Source organism: Scyliorhinus torazame, chromosome 21, assembly GCF_047496885.1.
Source record: "Scyliorhinus torazame isolate Kashiwa2021f chromosome 21, sScyTor2.1, whole genome shotgun sequence".
NCBI classification, from domain to species: domain Eukaryota; kingdom Metazoa; phylum Chordata; class Chondrichthyes; order Carcharhiniformes; family Scyliorhinidae; genus Scyliorhinus; species Scyliorhinus torazame.
The window spans coordinates 1,941,921-1,956,377 of NC_092727.1; the positions used below are offsets into that span (position 1 = coordinate 1,941,921).

Below are 14,457 nucleotides of genomic sequence, written 5' to 3' on the forward strand. Positions count from 1 at the left end.
TCGTCAGCAGAAGGATTAGTTTAGTTTAGAGTAGGGGTTAATAAAGGTGGAACCCGTAAGGGAGGGAGACGGCTTTTGCACTATGTTTATAGATTAATGTACAATGTTTATTTTGTTGTTATAATGCCAAAAATACCTCAATAAAATGTTTAGTAGACAAATTGCCAGGTGCGGATGAATTGTGGCCCAGGATGCTGTGGGAGGCGAGGGAGGAGATTGCCATGGCTCTGATCCAGATTATTCATTCCTCTCTGGCCATGGGAGGTACCAGAGGACTGGAGAACGGCTAATATGGTCCCATTATTTCAGAAAGGTTGTAGAGACAAGCCAGGGAACTACAGACCAATGAGTCTCACGTCAGTGGTAGGGAAACTACAGAAGATTCTGAAGGAGACAATCTATCTCCACTTGGAGAAGCAAGGTTTGCTCAGGAATAGTCAGCATGACTTTGTCAAAGGGAGGTCATGCCTAACAAATTTGATTGAACTTTTCGAGGAGGTGACCAGGTGTGTAGATGAGGGTAGTGCAGTTGATGTAGTTTATATGGATTTCAGCAAAGCCTTTGACAAGGTCCCACATGGGTGACTTATAAAGAAGGCAAATGCATATGGGGTACAGGGTGATTTAATAAGGTGGATTCAAAATTGGCTTAGCTGTAGGAGACAGAGGGTGATGACAGACGGCTGCCTTAGTGACTGGAAGCCAGAGTCCTGTGGCGTATCACAGGGATCTGTGCTGTGCTGGCTATTATTTGTTATTTATATAAATGATATAGATGACTATGTAGGGGATACAATCAGTAAGTTTGCGGATGACACCAAGATTGGCTGGGTGATTAACAGTGAGGTTGAGTGTCTTGGGTTAAAGGGAGATATAGACGGGATGGTCGAATGGGCAGCAAAGTGGCTGATGGAATTTAACCCTGAAAAGTGTGAGGTGAGACACTTTGGAAGGAGTAATTTAACAAGGAAGTAATCAATGAATGGCCTGACACTGGGAAGTTCCGGGGAACAAAGGGACCTTGGCGTGTTTGTCCACAGATCTCTGAAGGCGGGAGGGCAGGTTCATAGGGTGGTGAAAAAGGCATATGGGACACTCGCTTTTATCAATCGAGGCATAGATTACAAAAGTAGGGAGGTCATGTTGGAGTTGTATAGAACTTTGGTGAGGTCACAGCTGGGGCACTGTGTGCAGTTCTGGTCGTCACATTATAGGAAGGATGTGATAGCACTGGAGGGGGTGCAGAGGAGATTCACCAGGATGTTGCTGGGGTGGAACATTTCAGTTATGAAGCGAGGTTGGATAGGCTTGGGTTGTTTTCGCTGGAGCAGAGAAGACTGAGGGGCGACCTGATCGAGGTGGACAAGATTCTGAGGGGCACGGACAGGGTGGATGGGGAGCAGCTGTTCCCCTTAGTTGAAGGGTCAGTTACGAGGGGACAGAAGTTCAAGGTGAGGGGTGGGAGGTTCAGGGGGGATTTGAGGAAAACATTTTTTCCCAGAGGGTGGTGAGGGTCTGGAACGCACTGCCGGGGAGGGTGGTGAGGGTCTGGAACGCACTGCCGGGGAGGGTGGTAGAGGCGGGATGCCTCACATCCTGAGCACTTGGCACGTCATAGCATTCCAGGCTAGGGGCCAAGTGCTGGCAAAATGGGGTTCGGTCGGCAGGTCAGGTGTCTTTTATACATTGGGGCAGACTCGATGGGCCGAAGGGCCTCTTCTGCACTGTAGTATTTCTAAGTGTGGGCTAGACCGGACGAGAAACTCCCCAAGGCCCAAGATAATGACTTGCATGTGGGTGAAAACCGGTGTGAATCTCCCCCAAAGAGCCGGCTGGAAACACCCTCCCAAACTCGCCCAAAATGACACTTCCAAATCTTTTGGTTGAATTCCATCCCATGTTTGTGATTCCAGCCAGTTTCTGTACTTATTAAAGTGATGAGAGAATAAGCCCAACATGAAAATGATTCTTTTATTGTTGAGTGTCTAATTTCTATGGTTCTATCGTGGTGAATATTACAGATGTGAAATCTATTTGCCTGGATTGTGTATGTGCAGTTTTAACACTTCTGCTGTTTAATGTGTTGCTATTTGGTTTCAGGGTGCCCTGGGTGTAGAAGTGAGAGTGAATGACACTGCTGTTCTGGATATGGTATCTGCTCTGAACGACACAGGAACAGTTCTGCGCTGCATCGCTGAGCGTGCCTTCATGAAGCATCTGGTACAATTAAAAATCAATTCAACTCTGCTGATGTACATCAATAATTTCCTCGAAATGAGCAGCTTCCAGCTTTGGAACCTGCCAAGTTGGGCTGTACATTTAGCTGTCGATAGGGCTGTTTGTTAGTGGTGATTGGATATCAAATCATAAAATGCTAGAAACTTGCTAGAAGTCAGTCAACACCTGACCGAGAGACAGGTTAACGTAATAAAAACAGCGTGCTAAAAAACATCAGCAGGTCTGGCAGCATCGGTGCAGGGAAAATCAAAGTTAACCTTTCAAGTCCATATGACTTCACAACTGATGAGGAGTAGAAGTGTTGTTGGTTTTATGCTGTTGCTAAAAGAGGGGTGGGAGCGGGTGGTGAAGATCATGGATAAATGGGAAGTGGAGTTGGGAATGGAGATCAACTGGAGAGTATGGAGTGAGGCACTGTACAAACTGTATAGCTGATTGTTGGGAAGTATGTTTCCCGGGGTGTTTATTTGCTTTAACCTACTTTGATACAAGTTTGTAATAAAATGCATTTTTTTTTAAAAGAGGGGTGGGACGAGATGTCGGGGGGAGGTTAGAGAGCGGGGAAGATTAAATACCAAAGATATCATGAAACACAAGCCAAAGGGAATGCTCCTGATAGCAGTAAGGAAACAAAGCACTGGTTCAGAGTAGGTGTTAACGGCAGAATAAAGGTCAGCTGTGAAAACAAAATTGTGAGAACTGCGTGCAGTTTTGGTCTCCTGGTCCCCTTCTCTGAGGAAGGATGATCTTGCTCTATCGGAAGAGCAGCGAAGGATTACCAGACTGATTCCTGGGATGGCGGGACTGATGTATGAGGAGAGATTGAATCAGTTAGGGGGTGCCTTCGCCGGAGTTCAGAAGAGGGGGGATCTCATAGAATTTGACAGGTTTCTAACAGGACTGGACAGGATAGATGCAGGAAGGGTGTTCCCGATGGTGGGGGTGTCCAGAACCAGGAGTCACAGTCTGAGGATACGGGCTAGATCATTTAGGACAGAGATGAGGAGAAATCTCTTCACCCAGAGGGCGGTGAGTCTGTGGAATTCGTTACCACAGGAAGTAGTTGAGTCCAAAACATTGTATGGTTTCAAGAAGCAGTTAGATATAGCACTTGGGGCAAAGGGGATCAGAGGATATGGGGGAAAGCGGGATTCGGCTGTTGAGTTGGATGAGCAGCCATGATCATGGTGAATGGCAGAGCAGGGTCGAAAGGCCGAATGCATTATGAGCAGTGAATACAATAGATTAGATTGAAAGAAGCAAAAGTAAATCACTGCTTCACCTGGAAGAAGTGTCTGATGCTTTGATAAACTTGACTATGGAGGTTGGTGGGATGGACAGTGAGGACAAGGGAAATCCTATTCTGGTTCTGGGAAGTAGTGCAAGTTAACATATCACAGCCCTTGCACCCAAAATGCTAACCTCTCTGTATTTGCAGCGTTTGGCAGCGTTTGTTGTTGGGCTGAGCAGAAAGTAAAGCATTCTTGTTTAATCCTCTGACTCTCGATACCATAGCTGTGTGCTGACCACGGGGGCAGACCAGCTATTGCAGCCAGTGAACTGCTTTCAGTCGCGGTTTGTGATGACTGAGTGACACTTCAGAGTTAAGCACATTGGTGTTGGACTGGAGTTGTATGATAGACCAGGGAGTAGGTCAGGGTGGCAGGATTCCTTCCGAAAGGACATGAGGAACAATGCAGCTTCACGCTCACTCTCACTGCCTGCTTTCTCTTCCAGATTTTGAAAACTATTTAAGTTCTCGTGCTGTCTCAATGGGATTTGAACCTCTGTTCTTTGTACTCTTAGACCAGTAAGAGAACCATGATACACTTGTACCCCGATGTGGTGGCCATTGGGTGGAGGGAGGTGGCTAGTGCATTAGTTAGCACACACCACCTATTCACATTGTAGTGAGTGACTGCAGACCGGCTGATTTCCCCACTACCCTTGCATCCTGTGCTGTGATACTGCTTCCAGACATCAGCTAAATCTACAGGCGTGGATTGAAGCTGGAAACTTTAGGCTGCTTCAGCACTTTTCTGTTTGTTCTCACTTTAGATGATTATTGTAATGAGCACTTGAAATGCCACAGCGAACAAAGCTACGTACCAAGTGCTGTAAAATGTGATTTGAACAGATAGGTGCTGGGTGGTTCAGGGTAGACTCGATGGGCCGAAGGGCCTCTTTGTGTTGTAAAACTCTGACTCCCACTCGATGATTGGTCTAATCTCCATTGTGTTGTGGCTGAGAGGTGGGACGTTGCAATAAAACCAATCGACTGTCTTCCATGTTTTATAGGAGGGAGGCTGCAGTGTGCCAGTTGCTGTTCACAGTGTCATTAAGGAAAATCAGGTAATTCTGCTTTTGATGTTATCACTGGCCTCTGCATTTTTGTTTCTTCAAATTTACATGTTAATTTTCTGAATCTTTCACTTGTAGCTATACCTCACAGGAGCCGTGTTCAGTCTCGATGGATCTGACAGCTTGAAAGATACTATGCAAACGAGCATTTCGACTCAAACCCAGGTACATCCACAATCCAGGTGGACATGGGCCAATGTCCATCAAAAATCAGATTCTCCTCATTTATCTCATTGCTAGAGACTTGCTGTGTACAAAACCTGCTTTGTTTCCTCATCCCAACAGAATGGCGGCACAGTGGTTAGCACTGTTGCTTTACAGCTCCAGGGTCCCAGGTTCAATTCCAGCCTCGGGTGCCTGTCTGTGTGGAGTCTGCACATCCTCCCCGTGTGTGCGTGGGTTTCCTCCGGGTGCTCCGGTTTCCTCCCACAGTCCAAAGATGTGCAGGTTAGGTGGATTGGCCATGATAAATTGCCCTTAGTGTCCAAAACGTTAGGTGGGTTTACTAGGTTACAGGGATGGGGTGGAGGTGTGGGCTTAAGTAGGGTACTATTTCCATCGGCTGATGCAGACTCGATGGGCCGAATGGCCTCCTTCTGCTCTGTAAATTCTATGATTCTATAAGTACTTGGGTGGCGGAAAAACCCGATCGCAAGAGAGGGTAGTCCTGAGGTCATGGTAGACACTATGGAAATGCAGACCATTCTTTGACATCGCAGTGCCCACCATTTCAAACCTCGATGCTCCCAGTGGTCAAGCATTCCCTGAGTGAAGCAACAGACTGTCTTTGAGATCACTGATCTCCGCTGCAACTACAAGAGGGGCAGTAATGGAATGAGACATTTGAAACCGGGCAAGCTGAGGGGCTGGTCTCTCTTGATGGATCAGATCTGATGTCACATTGCACCTTACCGCCAGGTAAGTTAGTGAACTGAGCAATAATGGAGGAACTTCTGTGGTGAAAACTGAGGCAGTGTTTGACAATTTGTATTCTGAGGAATTCTTGTGTCCCACTGCAGCCACTCCATGCCTTCAGCTCATTTGTATTTCCCAGGTTAGGTATAGCGAGTGTTAGTTCCCACACAATTGTGGCATTAATTATAATCAGACAATAAAGCTCAAGATTTTACTACTCTGAAAAGGTGCCTTAACCCCTTATAAGGCACCCTGGCGTCCCGCTGTGGCACAGCTGCCTCTGGCGTCCCGCTGTGGCACAGCTGCCTCTGGCGTCCCGCTGTGGCACAGCTGCCTCTGGCGTCCCGCTGCGACGTATTGACCATTGTAGGTGATGTTGTTTGAAAGAGGAATATTGGTCAGGACACTCGAATCATTCATCCAGACAGATATCAGAAACTCAGTTTAAAGTTTCACCATCAGCAGTTCCAGCCTGGGTTCTAGACTGGTGTCCTGGAGTCAGGCTCAAACCTTTGGTTCAGGAGAGTGTGTCACTGAGCCACAATTGCCTTTAAACTGGGTTTAGCAACTTCATGTTGCTGCAGTCTTATCCTGTGAACTTGCCCCCATTCATCACCTTCTTACAAATTTAATTCTAAAAATGTTTTAAACTTTGCAGAGTAAAATTGCCGATGTCTGTCTTCCTCACAGGGTGAAGATTGCAGTGATGATGTTCAGCATGTTGGCATCACAGCAAAGAAGATACTTCGCTCTTCCCAGACAGCAGCTGAAAAATTAGGGATGCACTTGGCTAATCTACTAATTAGCAAAGGTGCCAAGGAGATCCTGACTGTTGCGAGGCAGCTGAATGATGCAAGATAATGCTCAGTTTTTATGCTGAAGATTGGTGAATATTATGTCGTTATTTAGGTGTTTATAATGTTACAAATGCACAGTAACCAAAGGTAACGGGCAATATCCCTATTGCGTGGCTTATACACCCCATTTTACTTAGTAAAACATTCCCTATTTTTCTTATCTGATATGTTTTTAAACTCCACGGTGTAGTTCCTCTGATGACCTTTATCAAACAGCTGATATCCCATGGCATTTGGAGATGGCTCCTGGATTTCCGTATGACCTGGTGTAATATCTGCATCTTCATGGCTCCATGCTGAATACTGAGTTTTTCCCAAGTTAGCAGCTCTAATCTAAAACAACTTGAAGTTCTTATTTTTGATGATCTGTTAATTCAAATTGAAATCATGCTTTTAAAGAAAAACCTGTGATGTTTTATTTAATTTTTACTGAATCGGCTAGTTTTTCTTTTCTGAGCCAGCAGCTGTTTTGGAATTGAGCTGCATCCTAGATTCTCTCACTGCGCTATTCCCGTGTCGTCTCTTCTTTTCCCACCTGCTCCCATCCACTGCAAGCAGCATTCGAATGGCACCAATATAAACATGTTCTTTATCCACCGTAAACCCTCAGAAGTGGGGGGGAGTATCTACTGGCTTGACATCGATTCCTGTTACACCACGCTGACTGCTGTTTGAACTTTGCAGCAATGGGACATTTAGTTGAAAATGTCGCACAAGAGAAAGATTCTTCTGTGCCTCTGTACAGATTAGAATAGTTCCTGTAACCCGGGTTCAGCTGACCTACAGGCTCCTCTTCTGTTGCAAGGTGTGCAACTGAAAGCGTTTGTGAGACTCGGGCATGGTAATAGTGTGTGTGTGGGAGGCGAAGCGACTAATGTCTGTTTCTGTTCACACCAAATGGCCGTGACTGAGAAATTCTCCAAAGAAATGAGGCAATTGTTTTTTAATTAAAGGCTTTTATTTTGGAGAGTGAATTTACTAAATGTTTAAGCCTATAAACATTTGTAAAGACTTGTCATATCAGCAAACCCTTTTTCTGAAGATCATTCATGTCGTGGTATACATTAGCTATTTAGCTATGGATGGCATCTCGCAGCTGAGCTTGATTTTTGTTCTCAAGTCCATGCACCTGGACATCATAGCAGAGCCTGCAGATAGTGATCAGGAACCTTGGCTCATTTTTCCCCTCCCTGGCCCCATATCCCCCACAGTCAAGAGGCAGTGAGGCCAATTACACTGGCCTAATGAAGCCCTGACTAGCACGCACAGGCCAAGGATAGAGACTGTAACATTCCTCATTCCCAAACAGTATGATGTATTGGCCCACTGAGATTTTGGGGATGCTGTACTCAATGCCAGCTGTGGATCGGGAGTAGCATTCGTGTCTGAGTCAGAATGTCGTGGGTTCAAATTCCACTCCAGACTCTTGAGCACAAAGTCTAGACTGATGGCCCAGTGCAATCCCGAGGTGGCCTGCGCTGCTGGAGATGCCAATCCCGAGGTGGCCTGCGCTGCTGGAGATGCCAATCCCGAGGTGGCCTGCGATGCTGGAGATGCCAATCCCGAGGTGGCCTGCGCTGCTGGAGATGCCAATCCCGAGGTGGCCTGCGCTGCTGGAGATGCCAATCCCGAGGTGGCCTGCGCTGCTGGAGATGCCAATCCCGAGGTGGCCTGCGCTGCTGGAGATGCCAATCCCGAGGTGGCCTGCGCTGCTGGAGATGCCAATCCCGAGGTGGCCTGCGCTGCTGGAGATGCCAATCCCGAGGTGGCCTGCGCTGCTGGAGATGCTGCCTTTCTGATGAAGTGAGGTCTTCGGCCCTCTTGGTGGATGTAAAACATCCCATGCAGCGATTTGAAGGAAGAGTTTGGGAGTAATTCCAGTTCTCTTGGCCAATATTTATCTCTAAAGCAACATGATTGAAGCTGATGTAGTCACCCTCACATTGTGGGATCTGACTGTGTACAAATTGACTTCTGTGTTTCGTACATTGCAGCGGTGACTCATGTATTTCATTGGGTGTGAACTGCTTTCGGTCTTTCTGACATTGTGAAAGGTGCTATACAAAATATTTTTTTATTTCTTGTGACTTTACTGTCCGTGTACAGCAGAGATATTCACCAAACAGTCGTCACTGTTACAGATTCTACTGAATCTTCTGTTGGTCTATCACTGGCGATACTGTGAGAAAATGTACAAGCCAAAATCAAATCCTTAACACTTAATGCTTCTGATTACGAAGTTTGCTGGATTATATAAATTATATTCTTACAAATTATGGAGGTTTAATATTTTTTACAAGTAGCTTAACAGCAATCTCAAAGTGGTTGGGACGCACATTGCCTCTGACCTTGCACTCAGATTAACGCCAATGACATGGTTAGCTGCATCTGGAGGGTTCCAGAATATGGTTCACAAGTCTTGTAACTATTTGAATATCTGCCATAACGAAGATGGCATCTATGCTGCTTAGTCAGTGTTAGGGAGAATTCACTGCCTGTACCTGTTCAGCAGTCGCCTGTTTACCAGCGATGCTGTATCTGTGCAGCAGTCGCCTGTTTACCAGCGATGCTGTATCTGTGCAGCAGTCGCCTGTTTACCAGTGATGCTGTATCTGTGCAGCAGTCGCCTGTTTACCAGCGATGCTGTACCTGTTCAGCAGTCGCCTGTTTACCAGCGATGCTGTATCTGTGCAGCAGTCGCCTGTTTACCAGCGATGCTGTACCTGTGCAGCAGTCGCCTGTTTACCAGCGATGCTGTACCTGTGCAGCAGTCGCCTGTTTACCAGCGATGCTGTACCTGTGCAGCAGTCGCCTGTTTACCAGCGATGCTGTACCTGTTCAGCAGTCGCCTGTTTACCAGCGATGCTGTACCTGTTCAGCAGTCGCCTGTTTACCAGCGATGCTGTACCTGTTCAGCAGTCGCCTGTTTACCAGCGATGCTGTACCTGTTCAGCAGTCGCCTGTTTACCAGCGATGCTGTACCTGTTCAGCAGTCGCCTGTTTACCAGCGATGCTGTACCTGTTCAGCAGTCGCCTGTTTACCAGCGATGCTGCACCTGTTCAGCAGTCGCCTGTTTACCAGTGATGCTGTATCTGTGCAGCAGAGTCGCCTGTTTACCAGCGATGCTGTACCTGTTCAGCAGTCGCCTGTTTACCAGCGATGCTGTACCTGTGCAGCAGTCGCCTGTTTACCAGCGACGCTGTACCTGTTCAGCAGTTGCCTGTTTACCAGCGACGCTGTACCTGTGCAGAAGTCGCCTGTTTACCAGCGATGCTGTACCTGTGCAGCAGTCGCCTGTTTACCAGCGACGCTGTACCTGTTCAGCAGTCGCCTGTTTACCAGCGACGCTGTACCTGTGCAGCTGTCGCCTGTTTACCAGCGACGCTGTACCTGTGCAGCAGTCGCCTGTTTACCAGCGACGCTGTACCTGTTCAGCAGTCGCCTGTTTACCAGCGACGCTGTACCTGTGCAGCAGTCGCCTGTTTACCAGCGACGCTGTACCTGTGCAGCAGTCGCCTGTTTACCAGCGACGCTGTACCTGTGCAGCAGTCGCCTGTTTACCAGCGACGCTGTACCTGTTCAGCAGTCGCCTGTTTACCAGCGATGCTGTATCTGTGCAGCAGTCGCCTGTTTACCAGCGATGCTGTATCTGTGCAGCAGTCGCCTGTTTACCAGCGATGCTGTACCTGTTCAGCAGTCGCCTGTTTACCAGCGATGCTGTAGTTCAGTATCACACTGGAAAGAGATTTTATTTTTACTTAATACTTTAAAAGTATTGAAAAAAACTGGAGGCTTTTGAATCAAATTAAATGTTGTTCTGCTCTGATAAACTAGTGTCAATTTAAAAACAAAAAGAGACCCATGTCCACCTGTTACGGACCATTGTTTAAATCCTGAACTCAGCTGCTGCTCCCCATTGTATCTCCTGTTCCCATTTCTTCATGCTGGTTATGTGAGTTACAGTACGTCCTAACACCACAATACTTGAAGGACAGGCCAAATGGACCATTCTCTGTGAGCTACATCAACCCCGAACTGAATAATAACCGGATCGACCTTTCATTTCACCCAACGCTTTGGAATTTCCCTCTAACTTTGACAAAGTGTTCCTGACTTTCTGCATCATTTGCTCCTTCAGTCACTATCCTGTGGGCTGGAAGTTGCAATGGATTTTGAGCTGCAAGGTTGACTCAGTTGAATCTGTGCGACAGAAAGACCCATATACTCGGAATTCAGCAACAATAATATTCTACACGGTCAGGAACAGCAGTGATGATTCCACAAATGCCCTTTTTTTATCCACCAATTGTCTGATTTGCACTGGCAATAACCTGGCAATAAGCTGGTGTGTAGGAATGTGTGTGAAATCCTACAGAAACGGACCTTCAGCCTTAAACACAATAACACAAAGTGCTCTTTGAAGCTGAGGCAGCAATACTGATAGTTTCAGAGCCTGGATCCCTCACTGTTAACCAGAGCTCCCACAACACTTATGTAATGAAGTTTATTTAATTAAGAGAAGGATCTCTGAAAGTATTAAGAACATCTCTGCTAATCTCAGGCGGTCTTACGACAAAGCAATGATGAATGATCAGGATTCCTTGCTGTTATGTCCTCCATCATATTGACCATTGGGTCTGGCATAGCAGGTTGTGGAGTAACAGCATTTGGTGTTCTGTCTCTTGCCCTTTGCAGTAATGTCAGAATAAACAGCACAAGTAAAGTGATTTTTGAAGTTCTGTGTCTTTTCTGTATCCTTTTAAAGGCATAAGTGGTGTGGGGGGGGGGGGGTAAATTGGACAACTAATCTGCAGACACATTATTTCAGTAATCAGGTGGCCTGTGTATATAACAGACTGAATGGAGGCAATAGTAGCAGATTGTATTCAAGTGCATATGCTGAGATTTTAAAGTTCTTACCCTCAGCTTCAAATCCTTCCACTGCCTCACTCTTCACTAGCTCAGTAACCTCCTCCAGCTCTGGTCTCTTGTGCATTCCTGATTTTAACCATTCCACCATGGGCAGCAGTTCCTTAACAACCTGGGTCCCAAGTTCTAGTATTTCCCCCTAAACCTCCCCCTCTTTGCCATTAAGTAGCTCTTTAAATTCTCTGTATTTGACCAAGCATCTGGCGCAAAGATATGGGTGATATTGATGAAGCCTCATTTACTGCCCATCCAGTGTCTGAATGCAGAATCGCAATGTAGATTATTTCTCCACCTCTCTTGTGCTCCTGGTCCATAAATGCTAAGCTACCCAGTAACCATTCAGTGCCAGGCTACTATTTGACTGTGGAAGGGTGGTGTTAAGGTTTTGCCTCCATTCATCCACTTTCCAGTAAGTGTTTGCGTAGAGTCCAGGGATTTTAAACTGATTCCTGTACAGCACAATGCCAGTCTGCGATATGCACACTGGGGCTCAAAACCACTATCATTTACTCGTGATTCTGTCCCTATTAATGTACAAATAGCCAGTTTTACAGCAAGCGTCTTAGGAATGAGATGTGGATGGCAGTGCTGTGTGTAAAGCTTTTATTTTGATGTTTAATGGAAGAACATTAACACCAGTCGCTGTTGGCACAATAGAACTCGAGTAAGGAGCAAAGCAGAATTTACAGCCTTCTGTGAACAAGGTGTGTGCACCACGCAGCGAATAAACTATTAAAAATTAAATCATTACTCCCAGTGGAGGACCAGACATTTATTAAAAATGCTTACGTTGGTAGATAATTTTTAGCTAGATTAATGAAACACTACCAAGTTACCACCCTAAATAAAGAAAAGAAAGGATTACATTCCACTGAGTTTACAGAAGATATTTACATTTGATACCTAACACCTTGGGGTGGGGATCGAATGATTTGGAGACCTATTTGTGGGGTGGGGGAGAGCAGCTTTGAGTCTAGAGGAATTGGAAGGGGAGTATGAGCAGCCTAACAGGAATGGGTTCTGGTACTTACAAGTCGGGATTATGTGAGAAAGCAGGTGCTGTCCATTCCCTACCTGCTGTCCCCAGGGCAGTAGCACAAGGTAGTGTCGAAAACGAGTTGGGTAGGGCGTCAGAGATTTATAACGAGTTAATGGATTGGGAGGGAGCCCCGATAGAAGTTAAATGGAAGTGGGAGTAGGAGCTGGGGAATGAACTGGAGGCTGGGTTGTGGGAGGAGGTTGAGGAGAATAAATGCATCGTCTTTCGTGCGCTATGCTTAGCCAATTCAAAATAGTTCACAGGGCGTGTACAACGGGGGCCAGAATGAGCAGGTTTTGAGGGAGTGCAGGACAGGTGTGGGGAGGCCTGTGAACCACATCACATGTTTTGGGCTTGTCTGAACCCGATGGGGTTTTGGCAGGGGCTCGCTGACATAACGTCCGAGGTGCTGACGGCGAAGGTTAGGCCACATTTGGAATCAAAAATCACAATTTGATCAGGCAACAGGCACTACTTCAAATAGGAAATTGTGTTTAATGGAGAAAGTGGCAGCAGGATCTGTAGATGTGATGTACTTGGATTTCCAGAATTTAGTTGATAAGATGACACTACTGTACAGTGGGGTAACATTGGCCTGGATAAAGAATTAGTTGACTTACAGGAAGAAAGCAGGGCTAAACATCTTTGGGATTGGCTATCGAGGGGCTCACTAACTTCATTGAAGCCTACTTGTGACAATAAGCGATTATTATAAAGAATGCCACACGGATCATAGAATCACTGCAGAAGGGCCATTCAGCCCATCAAGTCTGCATCCCTACCATAGCCCACTCTGCTTCCCTCCCCACCTAACCTCATCTTTGGACACTTAAGGGGCAATTAATCAAGGCCAATCCACCAAACCGGCAATGGTCTGTGGGAGGAAACCCACACAAACTCTACAAAAACAGCAACCTAAGGCTGCAATCAAATCCAGGTCCCTGGCACTGAGGCAGCAGCACTGACCATTGTCACCAAATCCTGGGACCTCCTATTTATAATAACGGCTAAGTGTCAACACCGGCATAAACACCAGAGTGTTTCATGCCGGCGGCAATGGGCATCTTGGCCCAGCAATTCTGTAGCCCACAGGAGCCAGCAAGGCGCCGGAGTGCTCCGCACTGCTACAGCTGCCGTACGCGGCCTGCACTGCTCGCTGCAGGTCCGTGCAGCACCCACGCACAGCAGGCCGGTGCGGAAGGTAGCCCCCCCCGGGAGACTGATCCTCAGTCAGGACGGGCACCGCAACACCGAGCGGAACCATACGTGAACCACACCAGCGGGAACACTGCCCCCGACCGGCACCTCGTCAACCGTGCGCGGCTGCCGCCAATTCTCCAGTCGCCGGAGAATTGCAGGAAGGCGTCGGACCCGATCGCACATCTGGAGGCGCCATTTTGCTGCAGAGGTTCAGTGTCCCAGGCATGGTAGTTAAATTTGCTGATGACACCAAGATAAGTTACCAAGAGGGAGCAAGACTGGAAAGGAAAGAGAATGGGCATAGACTTGGCCAATATGGAAAAAAGTGAACTTGACCATTTTGGAATAAAGACAAGCAGTTTACGTGTTAAATGGAGGGACATTACAGAGGGATCCGAGTGTCTGCTACATGAATCAAAATTAGTTTGCAGCTAAGGAAAGTGATTAGGAAGGCAAATTAGAATTAGTATTTATTGCAAGGGGAATGGAATATAAAAAAGTAGAGGTTTTACTGCAGCTGTACAGGGCATTGGCGAGACCACATCTGGATTCTGAGTACAGTCTGTTTTCTTATTTGGAGAGGTATAAATAAGTCAGCGGTTCTGGTGACTTATTCCAGGAGGAGTTGCTTATCCAATGAAGCAGGATTGTGCTTTAAGAACAAGAGGTGATCATGTTGAAATACTGGGATAGGGTGGATATTACCACTTCAAGACTTAACCAGGGAGCAGTTTAAGAATAAGAGGACTACTGTTGGATGGAGGAGTAACGGAGACTAGGTTATTGACTTTGATTCCCAATGGAATCAATGGTTATGCCTGGGGTTGGGGGTAAAGTGGGTGAAAGTTACACCAGCCATAGATCTTATTGACTGGCTGAGGGGCTGAAGGAACAGGATTTGATCATCGAGCCGGGTA

At 46.7% G+C, this 14,457-nt stretch overlaps 1 protein-coding gene across 2 annotated transcripts in view; it reads left to right on the plus strand.

Moving 5' to 3' along the window:
- The window catches only part of hmbsb (hydroxymethylbilane synthase, b), a 53,150-nt gene extending 42,051 nt beyond the window's left edge, over positions 1 to 11,099 (plus strand). For both annotated transcript variants that reach the window (XM_072486339.1, XM_072486338.1), the window contains exons 11-14: positions 2,101 to 2,220; positions 4,537 to 4,590; positions 4,678 to 4,764; positions 6,205 to 11,099. In XM_072486339.1, coding sequence (XP_072342440.1) covers positions 2,101 to 2,220; positions 4,537 to 4,590; positions 4,678 to 4,764; positions 6,205 to 6,375 — 432 coding nt within the window. In that variant the 3' untranslated portion in view covers positions 6,376 to 11,099. The remainder of the gene's footprint in view (positions 1 to 2,100; positions 2,221 to 4,536; positions 4,591 to 4,677; positions 4,765 to 6,204) is intronic.
- The last annotated feature ends 3,358 nt before the right edge of the window (positions 11,100 to 14,457 follow it).